The sequence below is a fragment of the Amaranthus tricolor genome, chromosome 11, assembly GCF_026212465.1.
Source record: "Amaranthus tricolor cultivar Red isolate AtriRed21 chromosome 11, ASM2621246v1, whole genome shotgun sequence".
Classification (NCBI taxonomy): domain Eukaryota; kingdom Viridiplantae; phylum Streptophyta; class Magnoliopsida; order Caryophyllales; family Amaranthaceae; genus Amaranthus; species Amaranthus tricolor.
In genome coordinates, this window is record NC_080057.1 from 16,092,713 (window position 1) to 16,112,246 (window position 19,534).

The 19,534-nt window shown below is 36.7% G+C and overlaps 2 protein-coding genes across 2 annotated transcripts; one reads left to right on the forward strand and one right to left on the reverse strand.

The window, feature by feature from the left end:
• Positions 1-2,190: 2,190 nt before the first annotated feature.
• LOC130826550 (uncharacterized) lies at positions 2,191-4,973 on the reverse strand. The gene is made up of 7 exons (XM_057692132.1): positions 4,959-4,973; positions 4,343-4,897; positions 4,163-4,231; positions 3,938-4,050; positions 3,652-3,823; positions 3,369-3,476; positions 2,191-2,232 (listed from the first exon to the last, which is right to left on the reverse strand). Exons 1-7 carry the CDS (start codon positions 4,971-4,973, stop codon positions 2,191-2,193), a joined length of 1,074 nt encoding a protein of 357 aa, XP_057548115.1.
• Positions 4,974-5,761: 788 nt separating this feature from the next.
• On the forward strand, positions 5,762-18,372 carry LOC130826551 (uncharacterized). The gene is made up of 5 exons (XM_057692133.1): positions 5,762-6,028; positions 8,515-8,610; positions 16,321-16,428; positions 16,513-16,606; positions 18,308-18,372. The coding sequence occupies exons 2-5, from the start codon at positions 8,536-8,538 to the stop codon at positions 18,370-18,372; spliced, it is 342 nt and encodes a 113-aa protein (XP_057548116.1). The 5' UTR covers positions 5,762-6,028; positions 8,515-8,535.
• Positions 18,373-19,534: the final 1,162 nt, after the last annotated feature.

The following is a 19,534-nucleotide window of genomic DNA, read 5'->3' on the forward strand; positions in this document are numbered from 1 at the left end:
CACAACACTATTTGGTATATATTATTGTGTTGAAGTTGTTAGAATTGAAAATCGTAGTCATATGCTAGAAATTACGTGTTAAGTTGCGATTTTATGCGTTTTTAACCGTATTTAACACTTTTGCGCATAAAGTAGCTCAAACTTGGTTTTGATGCGAAACCGGGGCTGATTAAGGCCTTGGTTATGCAAGGATTAATGTTGTGCGGAAGCTTTGATTAATGAAACAGACAAAAACTACAAATGATCATGAAAAGAACATGAAACAACCACAAACACTTAGACAATTCTGATCTAGCAAATTGTCGAGCAGCCCTCCTTCAGCTCAGCTTCTAGGAGTCCACGGGGATTGTTAGAATGGTTTAAGGACCTTGATAGCTAGATCCAAGTACCGAGATTCCATTTCCACTTTAGCCTAGGTCCTGGATGCATAGGTTTAGTCTCCACGTGTCGTGCACGGTGGTGTGGTCACTAGTTTGTTGCTATGTCGTGACGTCTGTATGCAGCCTTGTGTGCAGCCCTTCTTCAGCTCAGCTTCTAGGAGTCCACGAGGATTGTTAGAATGGTTTAAGGACCTTAATAGCTAGATCCAAGTACCGAGATTCCATTTCCACTTTATCCTCGGTCCTGGATGCATAGGTTTGGTCTCCACGTGTCGTGCAGGTGGTCTGGTCACTAGTTTGCTGCTGTGTTGTAACGGCCCGGTTTAAGTAACCCGGAAAATCATATGAAAACATGATCCCGGTTCACAAACGGACACAAATAAAATTATTTTTTTTTACTCGGATCGTCAACGCAAGAAACACGCCGAACAAAGAAAAGAAGTCAGCGGAAGTCTTTACATAGAACTCGAGAGTCTACCGGCCTCTAGACTAGCTAAAAAGTTGTACGAAATAAAAAGAAAAACGTCATAAACTTTCGTTACATAAACCGAGTTATTTCGACTCATAAACTTATTACAAAATATATATTAGTCTTGATGGTTATGGGTTCTAAGCTGAGTCCTCACTCCAGCCCCCACCTGCAATCAACCTACTGCACGTCGTATGACAACACGTAGCAAGTTCCAAAGAACAACCAATACACGTCAGAGACATCATACATATGTCAAACAGGTTGAATACAAGCATTGTGTTTATCCTAGCATGCAAAGGCTCTAATATATATTCATTATTCAATATCTCCAATCTTGTAACGTTGCCCATCCTGTTCGGGTCGTTCAAGTATAAACCATTTATTTCTTTTAGATAATTCCAACTTGTAACGTTGCCCGTCCTGTTCGGGTCGTTCAAGTATAAATTCAAATATTTTTGGTGGAATACACTTGGGAGAGCTAATCCCAAGGCAACCACCGACCTAAGACATTGCCCGTCCTGTTCGGGTCGCCAAAGGCTAAAGTATGCATAACCCCATGGTGACCGTAATGATCCAAAACTGCCATGGGAACAATAATTTATAATATTCCAAACCATTGTTAACCCTCTTTGGGTAACATAACCAAACGTCAATCCCTTTGGGTGACAAACACATAAATGCTCAATTTTCACTAAATTATTCCATATTATTTGAGGTGTATAATCCTTATGTGATTTACAATGCTTCGATTAGAAATAAAACAACATTACTTGCACAACCATATAACAGTATGGTCTAAGCGTGTACCTTAAACGCTGCAAACACACGTTGCTCAAGCACAATAGGAATTTCGCCCTCTTATAAATCGAGGTCCTATATAACACACACAAAACGATCACATATTAGATCGTGTTTACACATTTAATCCACTCCATACCACTAAGATATCACTAAGACTTGATAATTTTAAATATTTTCATCCAATTTCCAATGATTCCAAAAATTAATTTCTGACCAGAAACTTTATTGGCCATTTCAGACATTTTAGAAAATTCAAATGAAAAATCTGACTTCGCCGTTGCGTTCGGAATGCGTCAATTACCTTGGGTACCAAATTTCATAATTTCTAACATCCATTTACTATTTTTAATTATTATAAGCGTTTAACGAGTTTTTAACGCAATGGTGCTTAAAACAACGGAAAACGACTAACGTTTCCGAGTCGGTACCTCTAACGAGGCGGAACAGCTGCTGCCGCCTACATTTATATATTATTATTTTTTTTTTTATTCATTATTATTATTAGTTTATATATACATTATCAACCCTTTTTAAATCTCATGACCAAAATAACTCTTGCAAGGTCACATTTACAAAATCCTTCAAGAGACATGAAATTTCATAAATTATGATAACTAAATTAAATACTTAATTCTCTTAACAAATTAAATTTTGTAGAGAATTACAAAACTAAATCACCCTTTTAAATCAAGACACACATATATATAAATATAAATCAAGAACATAACTTAATCCTTTTAACAAAATTAAGGTTTATTAAAGGATTGTTAAAGAAAATTACATAAAAATATACTCAATCCTCCTCAAAGTCATAGGATATCATCATACATAAAATGTAATTCATCTTAGAAAACCTTGTATATAAAATCTATAACTAGCAATTCAATTAAACTTACCTCTTTGATCAAAAGATTGAATGGAAGAACAAGAGAACAATTTTTTTTTTCTTGAAATGCCGAATCACAAGCCCAAAGGAGAGAATTTTTCTGATTTTTTTTTGTTCAATTGGAAGCTTAGAAGGGTGAAGAACTCAAATGGTTTTCAAAAGGATTAATAGGCAATTAAGGGATGAGCTTAATGTGCCTTAATACACACTTATGAGAGGAGTTACAAGACTCCTCCCATTCCTTCACACAACCGGTCACCCTTCCCCTTCCCTAATCTTTTATTTATTTTTTAATTAATTAATTAATTATATAATTGTCTATTTATTTTTTGTTAAAAGCAGAAAAGAAATATTACACAATAACAACGTATGCGATAAAACGCGTTACCGTTAAATAAACTTACTTCGTTTCTTATAATTAACCATGTAAAATAATAGAATTCAATATTACTTATTTATTTTATTTTGTTATACTTTATTTTATTATAAACCCGATAATTTACGGGGTGTTACAGACTACCCCCCTTAAAAGAAGTTACGTCCTCGTAACTTGCATGGCAACGGAAAACGCTGAACACACATGTTATCATAACACAACACTTGCAAAAAGGCAAAATTACCAACCAAAAGATTTATCATTATTCGCGCGAAATTCCTATCGCTGTCTACCCCCCTTAAGAAGTTACGTCCCTGTAATGCTACTAACCTGAAAGAGGTGAGGGTACTTTTCTCGCATAGAGTCTTCCGTTTCCCATGTAGCCGCTTTATGCTCGTGATTTGACCACAGGACCTTTACCATAGTTATATTCTTTCGTCGCGTACTACGGACCTTCGTATCCAAGATTCTAACCGGTTTCTCAGAGTATGACAAGGATGTATCTAAATCTAAAGGTTCGGGATCTAAGACATGAGAGGCTGCGGCATGATATCGCTTAAGCTGCGACACATGGAATACATCATGTACCTTTTTTCAAGGAGTTTGGAAGGGCTAACCGATAAGCCACCTTACCCACACGTTCCAAAATTTCATATGGTCCTATGAATCGAGGGCTCAACTTTCCACGAATACCAAAACGTATTACTCCGTGCATGGGTGACACGCAAAGTAATACGCGTTCGCCCACGGTGAACTCTTCTGGTCGTCGCTTCAAATTAGCATAAGACTTTTGACGATCCTGTGCCGCTTTCAAACGATCCCTTATCAACTTCACTTTTGCAGTCATCTGAAATAACAACAAAGGTCCCAAGGTCACCGCTTCGGTGAAATCATCCCAATAAACCGGACTACGACAACGACGCCCATACAAAGCCTCAAATGGAGCCATCTGTATAGATGTCTGATAACTGTTGTTGCAAGAAAATTCGACCAGGTCCAAATGTTCATCCCACGACCCTTGCCATTCCATGGCAATAGCGCGCAACATATCTTCTAGAATCTGATTTATCCGTTCCGTCTGCCCATCCGTCTGCGGGTGGGAAGACGTACTATAAAGTAACGTAGTGCCCATTGCCTGATGCAAGGTTTGCCAAAATTGTGACAAATACCGTGTATCTCTATCGGACACAATAGTACGGGGCACACCATGAAATCGCACGACATACTTAATGTAAGCTCGAGCTAACTGTTCCATCTCCCAACGACAACTGATAGGGATAAAACGGGCTTATGACCCATAATGCATCATTTACCGCCTTCGTCCGGGGTAAACCCACAATAAAATCCATAGAGATATCATCCCACTTCCATACCGGTATCTCCAAAGGTTGTAGTAAACCTCCTGGTCTTTTATGCTCACTTTTAACCTTTTGACAAGTCAAACAGGGCGAGGCATAATCTGCAATATCCTTCTTCATCCCAGACCACCAAAACATTAGCTTAAGGTCTTGATACATTTTGTCACCGCCTAGATGGACTGAAAATTTTGTACAATGGGCCTCATCCAAGATACGTTTCTTCAAAGATTCTTCCCCTGTCGGCAAACACCAGCGACCATTGAACCTCAAGCTCCCATCTTCATGAACAAAGAATCCCTCCACTTTTCCTTCCCGAGCTTGCTCCTTCAACTTCAATAGTTTCGGGTCTTTATCTTGGGAATTTAAAATTTCTTCAAAGAACGAAAGTCGAATAGACAAAGCATTCAGACATCCCTGTAATTCACCCTTACACACCACTTCCAAGTTCAACCTCGCAAAATCCCGATGCAACTCTTCAACTCCGTCCAAGGCGGACAACGAGTAATTGGACTTCCTACTCAACGCATCGGCTACTAAATTTGCTCGTCCCTCATGATATATGAACTCCAAATCATAATCTGTCATCAACTCTAGCCACCGACGTTGTCGAATGTTTAAATCGGGCTGAATGTAGAGATACTTCAGACTCTGATGATCAGTGTAGATCCTACATTTGACGCCATACAAGTAATGCCGCCATATTTTGAGAGAAAACACTATAGCAGCTAACTCCAAATCATGGGTAGTATAATTAACTTCATGTACTTTCAATTGTCATGATGCGTAAGCAATCACCTTACGGTCCTGCATCAGTACACAACCCAATCCTTTCTTCGATGCGTCACTGTAAACAATATAATCCAACTTTGGGTCAGGTAGAGTAAGAACAGGAGCCATAGTTAACCTTTCCTTCAAAGTCACGAAGGCCTGTTCACACTTGTCTGTCCACTCGAACTTCTTCTCTTTCTTCATCAATGAAGTCATGGGCCGAGCAATACGCGAGTAATCCGTAACAAAACGACGGTAATTGAAATAGACTATATTTAATAAAGCTTAATTATAAGTGATTAAGCTGATTGGGGTTATAAAGTATGTTAATTCGAGTAATAATATTATTATTTTGATAATCTTGACTCAAGTATTTCATTTGTTAACATTTTCAAGAAAGAGGTATATTTTATTTAATGTATAAAATGTATAAAGAATACTTCGATAAAAGTGTATTTTAATTATATTTTATTAATTGATTACCATTTTATCTTTATAAAAATAAATTTAAATAAAGTATTGAAAACTAAATTCGTAAATGCAATCTTTATTCATACTACCAATTACTTATTTTATAATTGCTTATTGTACCCTTACAACACGTCTTATATAAGACTGTCTTACGATGAGACGGCTTTAATAGAATTTTATGGGTCAAAGTTAAAAATAAACCCATTCTTTATCTCATTTTAAATCGACATACTCACCCCTTCCCTTCATCCTCTACTCTTTCCTTCTCTCATTTTTCCCTCACCCTCCAAAACTCATGTATCTCCATCTCCCTCTTTGTCTGCGGCTCCTTCCTCCATTTCAGAACCAACTGTGACTCTCTTCCTCCACTTAAGACCCGTCGTGTTTCTCCCCCACAACCAGCAGTAGCAGGCTGCGGTTCTCCCCTCCACGAGCAGCAACAACGGGCTGCGTTTCCTCCCCAACAACCACCTACAATCTTACCTTAAGTTGAAAGGTCCTTCAATGGTGATTGAGGTAATCCACAAACTATTCCTTTTAAGTATTAATTGAATGTTTTAAAGTAGTTTGGTATGTGGATTCAATTTGGGTCGTGGATTCAATTTGGGTATCAACTTGAATTTAATTAGAGTATATGAGTTTAATTAGTAATTGGGTTCTTGCTAGTGTTGATTAGTATTGGTTATTTGGGTTATTTGGTTTCTAGTATGAAATTTAATATTTGGATATTGAGATTTCAGCTCAAAAACTGAGCATTCTGTTTTGGCCATTTTCGGTCAGTTGTAATTGTTTCTAGGTTCTGGTGTCTTCTTAGAATTTGTAGAGCTTTGAGTCGCGGTCGTGTGGGCACTTAAATCGCCTCTATACGAGTTCGTATGAGAGAGTTATGTTTCAAACAGTGGTATACCCGCAGGCTGTCACGAAAATCAACACTGAACCTTCTGTTTTGGCTATTTTGGGATAGTTTTGATTGTTTTTGGGTTCTGGTGTCTGCACGAAATTTGTAGAGCTTTGAGTCGCAATCACGTAGGCACTTGAATCGCCCCAAGATGAGTTCGTATGAGGGAGTTATGTTCAAAACAGTGGTATACCCGCAGGCTGTCATGAAAATCAACACTGAACCTTCTGTTTTGGCTATTTTGGGATTGTTTTGATTGTTTTTAGGTTCTTGTATCTGCATGATATTTGTAGAGCTTCGAGTCGCGATCACGTAGGCACTTGAATCGCCCCGAGATGAATTCGTATGAGAGAATTATGACCAAATTACTAACAAGTGTCTTGTTATGGTACTAAAATGGAATTTATTATGTGGGATTAGGAAGTATAAAATAAATTGGAGGTTTAAGGTTATGTATTGAGTAATTGAGATTAACTTAGGTTTATTGTGTTCCTTTTATGGATTGGTATTGTTGGGTTATGGATCTTAATTGAATAATATGAGTGTTTGGTTCAAGTATAAATTTGGGAACATATGAATTGATTGGTGTTTTAATTATTGATTGTTATTCATGGCGTAGAATGGTAATCTACAAGCAAACTACTACCCTATCTTTTAAATTTAATTCAAGTATTTCAAAGTTCAAGTTATGTTTTATAAGGTGTGGTATTACTACTATTGATATTTGAGCAAAATCGTTTGGTGTTTGAAACTGTGGATTTTGACCTTGTTTGACCTTGCTCCTGGTCCTTATTAAATTATTGTTTTGAATGTGCATATGTTTTTATATATGAGCTTTCAAATATTGTATTATGAAAATGAGGTATGATTGTTGATTTCAAAGAAAATCAACTGAATTATTGTTTTGTTTTATATTGAAATGTTCGACATTGAAAAATGTCCGTTTTTGGAAATTGTCAACGGATATTTATATCCGGATTATTGTGAAATCCTATAGCTTGATAATAGGTAATGGTTATTCGGATCGGTCTCGAGCCCCCGATCCCGTTTCGTTCTTGCAAGAACCGTATTTCGGTGATGACGATCACCCGTGTTCTCAGGATTTAGATCAAGCCTACTTCCTGACGGTCCATATATTCCCACGTTTTAAAGTGTTGTTAAATTATTGATTTAATATGAATTTGAATAAATACATTTCGTACATAAAGTATTGTTTGTTTCGCAAATGAGATCATATTTGTCATTTGCCGTATTGTTTCGCTATTGACTTGTAAAGTAATAGCCGCATTTTGATTTACGCTATTAACTTGTAAAGTTATAGCCGTGTTTTGATTCGTTATGAACTAAATGTTCTTAGCCGTATTTACGTCGATATCAAACGGTCTTTTAAAAGAGTTTTAGATTTGGATAAAATAATGTTTATAAATGATTACCAAGTGAACAAGAAATTTGATTTGGAAATGTTTGTTAATGACTTGTATACAAATATAGTAGTTTGTTGGATTACTCAACAATGCAATTGTTGTCAGTTTTATTTTATAGGGTCTATCTCTTACAGGGGGTAGATCCACTTTCAGGTTGCCATCTTTAGTGCAGATGGATGTGCTGCTCATTTATGTGTCATGTGTTGCGATAGTGAGGACATCGTTTTCGGAAGGTTAACTTATAATGACATTTTGACAAATCATGTCGTTGTATAAAAAAAATAGATATTTTATAATGTCTTAATTTAGTTTATAACTGGGTTGTAAGTAATTGTATTACAGTTTTGTAAAGTTTTTAAATACTCTGATATTGGTTGCTGTGGCTATCGAGCCACAGGTCGGATTCAGCCCAGACTTCTATAAGTCTTCCGCTGTGCTTTGTAGACAATATTATTATTATATTGTTTACGCCGGTTTGGGCTGTTTCAGTAATACTCGGCCAAGCCTAAGAAACTTCGCACCTCGGAGACATTCTTGGGTGACGAACAACTTCGAACTGCCTCCACCTTCACCGGATCCACCGAAATACCTTCCTTAGAAACAAAATGACCCAAAAATGATACCTTTTCCAACCAGAATTCACACTTTGACAATTTTGCGTACAACTTGTTTTCTCGCAGGGTTTGCAGGACAAATCGTAGATGTTTCTGATGTTCATCTCGGTCCTTCGAATAGACCAATATGTCATCAATAAAGATAACGACGAATTTATCCAGGTACGCACTAAACACTTGGTTCATTAAGCACATGAATGCAGCTGGAGCATTTGTCAACCCAAACGGCATCACGGTGAACTCATAATGTCCATAACGTGTTCTGAAAGCGGTTTTATGTATATCCCCTTCAGCTATTCTTAGCTGATGATAACCCGATCTTAAGTCAATTTTAGAAAAGATCCCGGCTCCTCTCAATTGATCAAATAAGTCATCTATCCAGGGTAACGGTTACCTTGTTTAACTTTCTGTAGTCGATGCATAATCTCAAACTACCATCTTTCTTTCTTACAAACAAAACTGGAGCGCCCCAAGGTGAAACACTAGGTCGAACATAACCCTTATCCAACAATTCTTCAAGCTGAGACTTTAATTCCTCCATCTCCTTCGGAGCCATACGATAAGGGGCCTTCGAAATCGGCCCAGTCCCAGGTATCAAGTCTATCGTGAAGTCAATTTCCCGTTGAGGTGGCATACCGGGAATCTCGTCAGGAAAAACATCCAAAAATTCATTCACTACAGCAATATCCTTGGGGTCCTCCTCCTTCTTTCCCCCTTGGCTGATATGACGTAAGTACAAAGGGTGTCCCTACCTCATGAGTCTTTGCAATTCTAAAGTCGATACCAAATTCGTTCGGGGTCCTTTTTGAAATTTCCGATATCTAACCTTTTCCCCTCTTGGTCCTTCTAGCGTCACTCTCTGCTCCCTACATTCTATAGTGGCTTTATATTTTCCTAACCAGTCCATCCCCAAAATTACCTCTAAGCCTTCCATATCTAACACATACAAGTCACTAGGAAAAATGACCTTCTTTATTCTTAAGGGCACTTCCTTATACAATCTATCACAATTGTACAATCTTCCCGATGGAACAACCACTATATAAGAAACTTTTTCAAATGTTCCTAAATTCAACTCCTCTACTTTACTCTTTGCAAGAAATGAACATGTTGCACCCGAGTCAAAAAGTACATTAACAACTACAGAATGAATGGTGAACGTACTTGTAACTACATTCGTTGCTTGGTCAGCTTCCCTTGCACTGACCGCAGTTACCCGTCCACCAAACGGCTGTGCATTTATTCCTTCCACTTGATTACCCCCACGTTGCATAGCTGACCCTTCGATTCGGTTTCCATCCACCCGGCCTTGTCCCCTACTAATAGGTCGCTGAAACCTCTGAGCAGTGTTTCCATGATTACCATTTTCGTACTGCAGGTTGACTTGCCTTTCGAAGTTATTCAAATTCTGCTGCCGGTGCTGCCCACCTGGTTGTTGACTCCCACTCCCTTTCTTGATGTAGCATTTATACTCCCTATGTCCTCTCTTGTGGCAAAAATTACATTCAACCAAATTCCCATCACAATTCTTTCCAGGATAGTTTCCCCTGCATCTTCTACAGAAATATTTCCTTTCATTGCCATCTCGGTCCAGTAATGGCTTACCAGGCTTCACGTCTCCCTTAAACCCAGAATTTGTACTAGATCTACTTTCCCTGAAAATTTCCGAAAGTTATAGCTTTCTTTTGATAAAAGTCCGACGAAATCCCTAATGTCTGGCCTGCAATCTCCTTCCTCTTCTCAGGGTCCTTACCCTTCTCTTTTTTGTTCTCCTTCCTCAGAATGTTCTCTATTTGAGACGCACGCTTGTACATCTGTTCCAGGGTGTTATAGCGGTCGCTCTCAATATGTTTTTGAATGTCATATGACAATCCCAGTTCAAATCGCTGCATCTTTTTCTCCTTAGTGGGAACATCGTCAGGACAGTACTGAATATATTCCATAAACTTTCGGTAATATTCATCAACAGTCATGTCTCCCATCTCCAAACGAGCGAACTCGTTTGACTTATCTTTTCTCACGTGCAAAGGGTATAATTGCTCTCGCATAGCCCTTTTAAACAAATCCCAATTAAAGACTCCATTAGTTTGTTCTAATAACCCAGATCTACTATTTGCCCACCAATAGTCGGCTTCACCAACCAAAAAAAACGCAGCCTGGTTGACCTTCAGTTCCTCTGGGCATTCAAACACATCAAAAAGTTTGTCAAATTCCCTTAACCAGAGCTCGAGTTCCGATGGTTCCCCCTTACCATTGAAAGTCGAGGGTTTGCTCTGACTGATCCTCTTACTCATATCAGAGGCTAATTCCGACACAGATCTCTCTCGTGGAGTGCCCACATCCGTAAGAGCTCTTACTAAACTCCTTAGTGTACGGTTGGCACTGTTTCTAGAAAGTCTCTTTCTTGACAAAGGAGGCATCTTATTTTAACGCCAAGCGTCCTAAGTGTCAGCACTCTCATCATAGCTTGCTAAGTCAAAGTCCTCATCATTTGCATCTTCCCCAGAATCAGAGCTGGAGTTCGAGTGCGCATCTTCTGATTCACTATCACTATTCCTAGGGTGGTCTATTGGTACTTCCTCCACGTCTTCTTCGGGATCCTCTTCATTTGAGCAACCCCTATCAAACCCAGTCCCATATCCATAAAGATCATAGTGCGACCCCCAAATGCCACTCTCATCTTCGCTGGAAATCTCTACATAATTAGGTGGTTCTCGCTTAGGCTCCCACATTTCGACATCACTCTCCGATTGAACCTCGGTTTCCACTAGTGGAGGGTCGGGTAGGTTCCGCTCCATCAAGAGTTCCATGACCACATCAGCGTCGTCCGATATGTGGGGCTCGCCCTCCTCCTCGGGTTCTACATTTTTCCTAGATTCGGACAAACGACGTAACTTATTTAGGTCTAAATCTAAATCATAATATACCCTATCAGCCTTTGCCTTAACCATACGCATCCTCTCCCTATAATCTCGGATACTTTCACCAGCCCTTATTTTCCAAATATCAGCATTGGAGACTTCCCTCCAGGCAGTCTCAAGGTCAAACATCGGTATCTTACTAGACTTCCCGGGGGTGAGTGAGTCCAAGGGTGTTTTTCCCTTATCCATAAATCCTGATTCTACACGGAAGTACAAACAAAACATTACTATCACAAACAACCTACAATGCAAACACATTCCAACAATTTTACATCCCAACGAATACTTCCCAACTCTCTACTAAGGTTGTTAATTCCTTTATCATATGAGGAACGTTGGCTCTGATACCAATTGTAACGGCCCGGTTTAAGTGACCCGGAAAATCATATGAAAACATGATCCCGGTTTACAAACGAATACAAATAAAATTATTTTTTTTTTACTCGGATCGTCAACATTCCAACGGTAAAGGAATATGGTCAACGCAAGAAACACGCCAAACAAAGAAAACAAGTAAGCGGAAGTCTTTACATACAACTCGAGAGCCTACCGGCCTCTAGACTACCTAAAAAGTTGTACGAAATAAAAAGAAAAACGTCATAAACTTTCGTTACATAAACCGAGTTATTTCGACTCATAAACTTATTACAAAATATATATTAGTCTTGATGGTTATGGGTTCTAAGCTGAGTCCTCACTCCAGCCCCCACCTGCAATCAACCTACTGCACGTCGTATGACAACACGTAGCAAGTTCCAAAGAACAACCAATACACGTCAGAGACATCATACATATGTCAAACAGGTTGAATACAAGCATTGTGTTTATCCTAGCATGCAAAGGCTCTAATATATATTCATTATTCAATATCTCCAATCTTGTAACGTTGCCCATCCTGTTCGGGTCGTTCAAGTATAAACCATTTATTTCTTTTAGATAATTCCAACTTGTAACGTTGCCCGTCCTGTTCGGGTCGTTCAAGTATAAATTCAAATATTTTTGGTGGAATACACTTGGGAGAGCTAATCCCAAGGCAACCACCGACCTAAGACGTTGCCCGTCCTGTTCGGGTCGCCAAAGGCTAAAGTATGCATACCCCCATGGTGACCGTAATGATCCAAAACTGCCATGGGAACAATAATTTATAATATTCCAAACCATTGTTAACCCTCTTTGGGTAACATAACCAAACGTCAATCCCTTTGGGTGACAAACACATAAATGCTCAATTTTCACTAAATTATTCCATATTATTTGAGGTGTCTAATCCTTATGTGATTTACAATGCCTCGATTAGAAATAAAACAACATTACTTGCACAACCATATAACAGTATGGTCTAAGCGTGTACCTTAAACGCTGCAAACACACGTTGCTCAAGCACAATAGGAATTTCGCCCTCTTATAAATCGAGGTCCTATATAACACACACAAAACGATCACATATTAGATCGTGTTTACACATTTAATCCACTCCATACCACTAAGATATCACTAAGACTTGATAATTTTAAATGTTTTCATCCAATTTCCAATGATTCCAAAAATTAATTTCTGACCAGAAACTTTATTGGCCATTTCCGACAGTTTAGAAAATTCAAATGAAAAATCCGACTTCGCCGTTGCGTTCGGAACGCGTCAATTACCTTGGGTACCAAATTTCATAATTTCTAACATCCATTTACTATTTTTAATTATTTTAAGCGTTTAACGAGTTTTTAACGCAACGGTGCTTAAAACAACGGAAAACGACTAACGTTTCCGAGTCGGTACCTCTAACGAGGCGGAACAGCTGCTGTCGCCTACATTTATATATTATTATTATTTTTTTTTATTCATTATTATTATTAGTTTATATATACATTATCAACCCTTTTTAAATCTCATGACCAAAATAACTCTTGCAAGGTCACATTTACAAAATCCTTCAAGAGACTTGAAATTTCATAAATTATGATAACTAAATTAAATACTTAATTCTCTTAACAAATTAAATTTTGTAGAGAATTACAAAACTAAATCACCCTTTTAAATCAAGACACACATATATATAAATATAACACAATCCTTCAAGTAAATCAAATTTTGCTAAAGGATTATTAAACCATTGGATGACTACATAACTTAATCCATACCAACTTAATTTCTACTAACAAATTTAAACCATAAAAGAAATTTATTTGAATATCAACAAAACTCAATTCTTATAAAAAAATTTAGACTTTGTTAAAGAATATAAATCAAGAACATAAATTAATCCTTTTAAAAAAATTAAGGTTTATTAAAGGATCGTTAAAGAAATTTACATAAAAATATACTCAATCCTCCTCAAAGTCATAGGATATCATCATACATAAAATGTAATTCATCTTAGAAAACCTTGTATATAAAATCTATAACTAGAAATTCAATTAAACTTACCTCTTTGATCAAAAGATTGAATGGAAGAACAAGAGAACAATTTTTTTTTTCTTGAAATGCCGAATCACAAGCCCAAAGGAGAGAATTTTTCTGATTTTTTTTTTCAATTGGAAGCTTAGAAGGGTGAAGAACTCAAATGGTTTTCAAAAGGATTAATAGGCAATTAAGGGATGAGTTTAATGTGCCTTAATACACACTTATGAGAGGAGTTACAAGACTCCTCCCATTCCTTCACACAACCGGTCACCCTTCCCCTTCCCTAATCTTTTATTTATTTTTTAATTAATTAATTAATTAATTATATAATTGTCTATTTTTTTTGTTAAAAGCAGAAAAGAAATATTACGCAATAACAACGTATGCGATAAAACGCGTTACCGTTAAATAAACTTACTTCGTTTCTTATAATTAACCATGTAAAATAATATAATTCAATATTACTTATTTATTTTATTTTTTTATACTTTATTTTATTATATTTTATTTATTTTTAAACCCGATAATTTACGGGGTGTTACATGTGTCGTAAGGTCTGTATGCAGCCTTGTGTGGGCTCCTTTGGTATCTTCATTTCATACAACCACATTTGTATCAGATTTGAATGAAACTTAGCACATAACACTCTTTGGTATATATTATTGTGTTGAAGTGGATAGAATTGAAAATCATAGTCATATGCTAGAAATTACGTGTTAAGTTGCGATTTTATGCGTTTTTGTCAATTTCGCGCGTAAAGTAGGTCAAACTTGGTTTGTTATGCACGAAACTTGGCACAACACTATTTGGTATATATTATTGTGTTGAATTGGTTAGAATTGAAAATCATAGTCATATGCTAGAAATTACGTGTTAAGTTGCGATTTTATGCGTTTTTAACCGTTTTTGGCACTTTCGCGCGTAAAGTAGCTCAAACTTGGTTTGTTTTGCACGAAACTTGGCATACAACACTATTTGGTATATATTAATGTGTTGAAGTTGTTAGAAATTAAAATCGTAGTCATATGCTAGAAATTACGTGTTAAGTTGCGATTTTATGCGTTTTTAACCGTTTTAAACACTTTTGCGCATAAAGTAGCTCAAACTTGGTTTTGATGCGAAACCGGGGCTGATTAAGGCCTTGGTTATGCAAGGATTAATGTTGTGCGGAAGCTTTGATTAATGACACAGACAAAAACTACAAATGATCATGAAAAGAACACGAAACAACCACAAACACTTAGACAATTCTGATCTAGCAAATTGTCGAGCAGCCCTCCTTCAGCTAAGCATCTAGGAGTCCACGGGGATTGTTAGAATGGTTTAACGACCTTGATAGCTAGATCCAAGTACTGAGATTCCATTTCCACTTTAGCCTAGGTCCTGCATGCATAGATTTAGTCTCCACGTGTCGTGCACGGTGGTCTGATTACTAGTTTGCAGCTGTGTCGTGACGTCTGTATGCAGCCTTGTGTGCAGCTTTCCTTCATCTCAGCTTCTAGGAGTCCACGGGAATTGTTAGAATGGTTTAAGGACCTTAATAGCTAGATCCAAGTACCGAGATTCCATTTCCACTTTAGCCTCGGTCCTGGATGCATAGGTTTAGTCTCCACGTGTCGCGCAACGTGGTCTGGTCACTAGTTTGCTGCTGTGTCGTGAGGTCTGTATGCAACCTTGTGTGGGCTCCTTTGGTATCTTCATTTCATACAACCACATTTGTATCAGATTTGCACGAAACTTGGCACACAAAACTCTTTGGTATATATTATTGTGTTGAAGTGGATAGAATTGAAAATCATAGTCATATGCTAGAAATTACGTGTTAAGTTGCGATTTTATGCGTTTTTAAGTGTTTTTGTCAATTTCGCGCGTAATGTAGGTCAAACTTGGTTTGTTATGCACGAAACTTGGCACAACACTATTTGGTATATATTATTGTGTTGAAGTGGTTAGAATTGAAAATCATAGTCATATGCTAGAAATTACGTGTTAAGTTGCGATTTTATACGTTTTTAACCGTTTTTGGCAATTTCGCGCGTAAAGTAGTTCAAACTTGGTTTGTTATGCACGAAACTTGGCACAACACTATTTGGTATATATTATTGTGTTGAAGTGGTTAGAATTGAAAATCATAGTCATATGCTAGAAATTACGTGTTAAGTTGCGATTTTATGCGTTTTTAACCGTTTTTGGCACTTTCGCGCGTAAAGTAGCTCAAACTTGATTTGTTTTGCACGAAACTTGGCACACAACACTATTTGGTATATATTATTGTGTTGAAGTTGTTAGAATTGAAAATCGTAGTCATATGTTAGAAATTACGTGATAAGTTGCGATTTTATGCGTTTTTAACCTTTTTTGGTACTTTCGCGCAAAAAGTAGCTCAAACTTGGTTTATTTTGCACGAAACTTGGCACATAACACTATTTGGTATATATTAATGTGTTGAAGTGGTTAGAATTGAAAATCGTAGTCATATGCTAGAAATTACGTGTTAAGTTGCCATTTTATGCGTTTTTAACCGTTTTTGACACTAACATCTATTTTCTCTTAGTGTTTTCAACAACCTTCTTCTTCTGTTGAATGCGGCTACTATGCGCTGAAGTATATGGACGATATTATAAAATCCGTGAAGGAGTTTGGAGTCGAAAATATAGATGCCGTAAGTATTTGTTACGTTCTTAAATAATTATTGGTAAAATCTAATGTGTATATATTAATCTTTTATTTTTATATTATATTATAGGTTTTAAACGACATTCCGAGGGAAACACGCCCTTTGAGAAGTGGAGAGATGCGCGAATTAAATGACAAGATTGCCACGTATCTTGCTAATATTTGTCCTTGATAGATTGTAATTAGTATAGATTATTTTTTATACTTTAATGTATATTATATATATATATATATATATATATATATATATATATATATATATATATATATATATATATATATATATATATATATGTACGTACATAATATTATATTATATATACGAGCGAGAGTTTATTATTACAAAGAGATTATTGTTGATTATCTATGATTATCATTGGATTAACCACTGTTATTACATTGTATTATTAGTGGATTATTATAAGGATAAAACGAAAAAAGAAAAAAAATAGAAGTATTTGCTGCGGTCAGGGGCAAAACCGCAGCAAATAATGCCCCACTTATTTGCTGCGGTTTTGCCTCTGACCGCAGCAAATACCCCTCCTTATTTGCTGCGGTTTTGTTTTGACCGCAGCAAATAATGTCCTTTTTTGCTGCGGTTTTTAACCGTAGCATTTAAAGTAGGACATTTGCTGCTGTCACTATTGCTGGGGGCCAAAACTGCAGCAAAAAATGGCCAAAAAACCGCAGCAAACGAGGTTTTTTCCACTAGTGTTAAGTCTCTCTACCATATAGTACCCTACGAAACAATCCATCTAAAGTATGTGCAACCTAATCCTCCAACCAAGTAGAAAGGACAAGCAACAAAATCACGCCAAGGATCGAAGTCGCTCCAATCTGTATTAATCTCAACTTCATAACCACAATCAGAAAGCTCTTCAATAGAATGCTCCTGTGACATCTACGGAACACATATGATATAGTAACGTAGTAAACATTCAAAAATAATATTAACATTTATAAATTGAGAATAATACTAACATAATACTTTACGTTACCTTCAAAATCGATTAACTAGAACAAGAATGATGGAATTTGGATACAATGAAGTAGGGAAATGATGGAGTTATTTATAGAACATAATAACAACGGCTATTTTCAACTTCATAACGACTATTTTTCAATTTAACAACGGTTAGTTTAATTCATACAAGAAAGTCAATAAAAGTCAAATTTGAGTCAAGCCTTAAGTCGTTGTTAGTAACAGCAACATTAAGGATTGACCAGTCAACCTTAATGTTGCTGTTACTAACATTGACTTGAGGCTTGACTCAAATTTTGACCATTTGCATTAATTCGCTGTTGGTGGCAGTTCGGATTTAGTTTTTCCATTTTCGGTTGTCAATCGGTTCGAGTAATGTCGGTTCAGTAAGCCTTAGAATGAAACACATTTTCGGGCCCGATAACTTTCGATTTCGAGTCGAATTTTCGGTTCGGGTCCATTTAAACAGCTATAGTGTTGACTAGAGGTGTTAAAAGAAACGCGAGTCTAAAAGCTCATAACCCGCCCTGTTATAAATGGGCATAATCCTTTATTTATTAAAAAAGGATGGGTTTTTAAAAGGTTATTCTATTAATGGATATTTAATAGGTGGGAGCGGGTCAATTTACTTCACTTCTTGGTTCTCGTGATGGATTTTAAGAGCTTGCATGTTTATCGCCCCCGTTGTTTTTTTCTTTTTCCTTCTCATTTCTACCTTGTTTTATAATGTGTTTTAGAGACTTAGCAATTAGCAAAAATCACTTGCTCATACCACAGCTTTGATAAGTTATTATGAGTTTGAATTGGAGTATTTTTTGCTATAGGACGGTTGTTTTGCAGGATTATATTAACACTATTCTTGTCAATATATTCTATTGGGAAGGTGATCACTCCAACTTTAGAGTTCGTGAAGTAAAAATGGCATGGGCTATTACTGAATCAAAATAGTTTCATTCAATTATTAAAGATTATAAACCAAAAAATAAAAAAAAATTAATAGGTTGGGATTAGTCGGGTCGGGTCAAATGGAATGTTGTACCAGCCCACCATGTTAAGAAATTGGCCCAACTCGAGCCGATCCAACCTATTGATGACTAATGGGCTTTACCTTGTCATTATCGATAGGCCCGCAAGACAGATAATGACATACCACATTTGAAAAACCAAGGTCCGATATGTCTTTATTAATTTCACGAATTCTCATTTAGGAAGTTTTGTTTGAATACGAGACGAGCCGATACTAGCAACTCATTTTCTAGTAGTAAAAATTCAATTTAAAAATATTGCTTCTTTATGTTCTTGGTATTCTTTCTCACGTTGGATCCAGCACTACAACACCCACAACTATCATCCTTTCTCCTATCTTTCCTTGCTCTAGGAACCGTTTCCTACAATCACTACCCATCTCAAGCACTCTTGCCCTACGGCTACCACCTCCTCCTACCTGAATGCCAAATATCTCTAATAAGTGCAATTATTTGACTTATTTATATCATTTTATACTCCTTAATGATGGAAGTTGTTAGTAATTTCGTGCTTATTTTGAAGATTTATGCTTCTTTACCCGAATTTGATTATTCATGTCGATTCCGAGTGGTATTGATTATTTTAAGCATTATTCTTATGGTTTTAATGATTACAGAGTTTATTAAGAGTTTTTAGCTTGGTTGAAGATGTTCTACAAAGAAAATGAGCAAAAGAGTAGAAGAGTGTTTGTAATGCAAAAGTTTTAAGTTGAAATTTGATACATGTCTACTCTTTTGTTCATAACTTTTGATAACAAGATCGTACTAATGCAAGATTTGCGTCATTGGAAATTATACTTCATGAGTTTTCTGACGGTATATTATATGCCCAATTCCGACAATCGAGCAAGAAATGACAATTGTTTGAAATTTGCTGAAATTGTCAACATAAATGCCGACTTGGCTTTTTGGTCTTGGAAGTGGCCGCCGAGTCGATTTTTGCTTCTGAAATTGTCAACATTTTCTGGAATTACTTAAATTTTTTATTATTTAATTTTATCTTTATTTTAATTAAGTTGTTAGGGTTAGTTTAGTGTTTAATAAGGGTGAAATTAGGTTAAGCCTCTCTTAAGCATCGAAGGGGA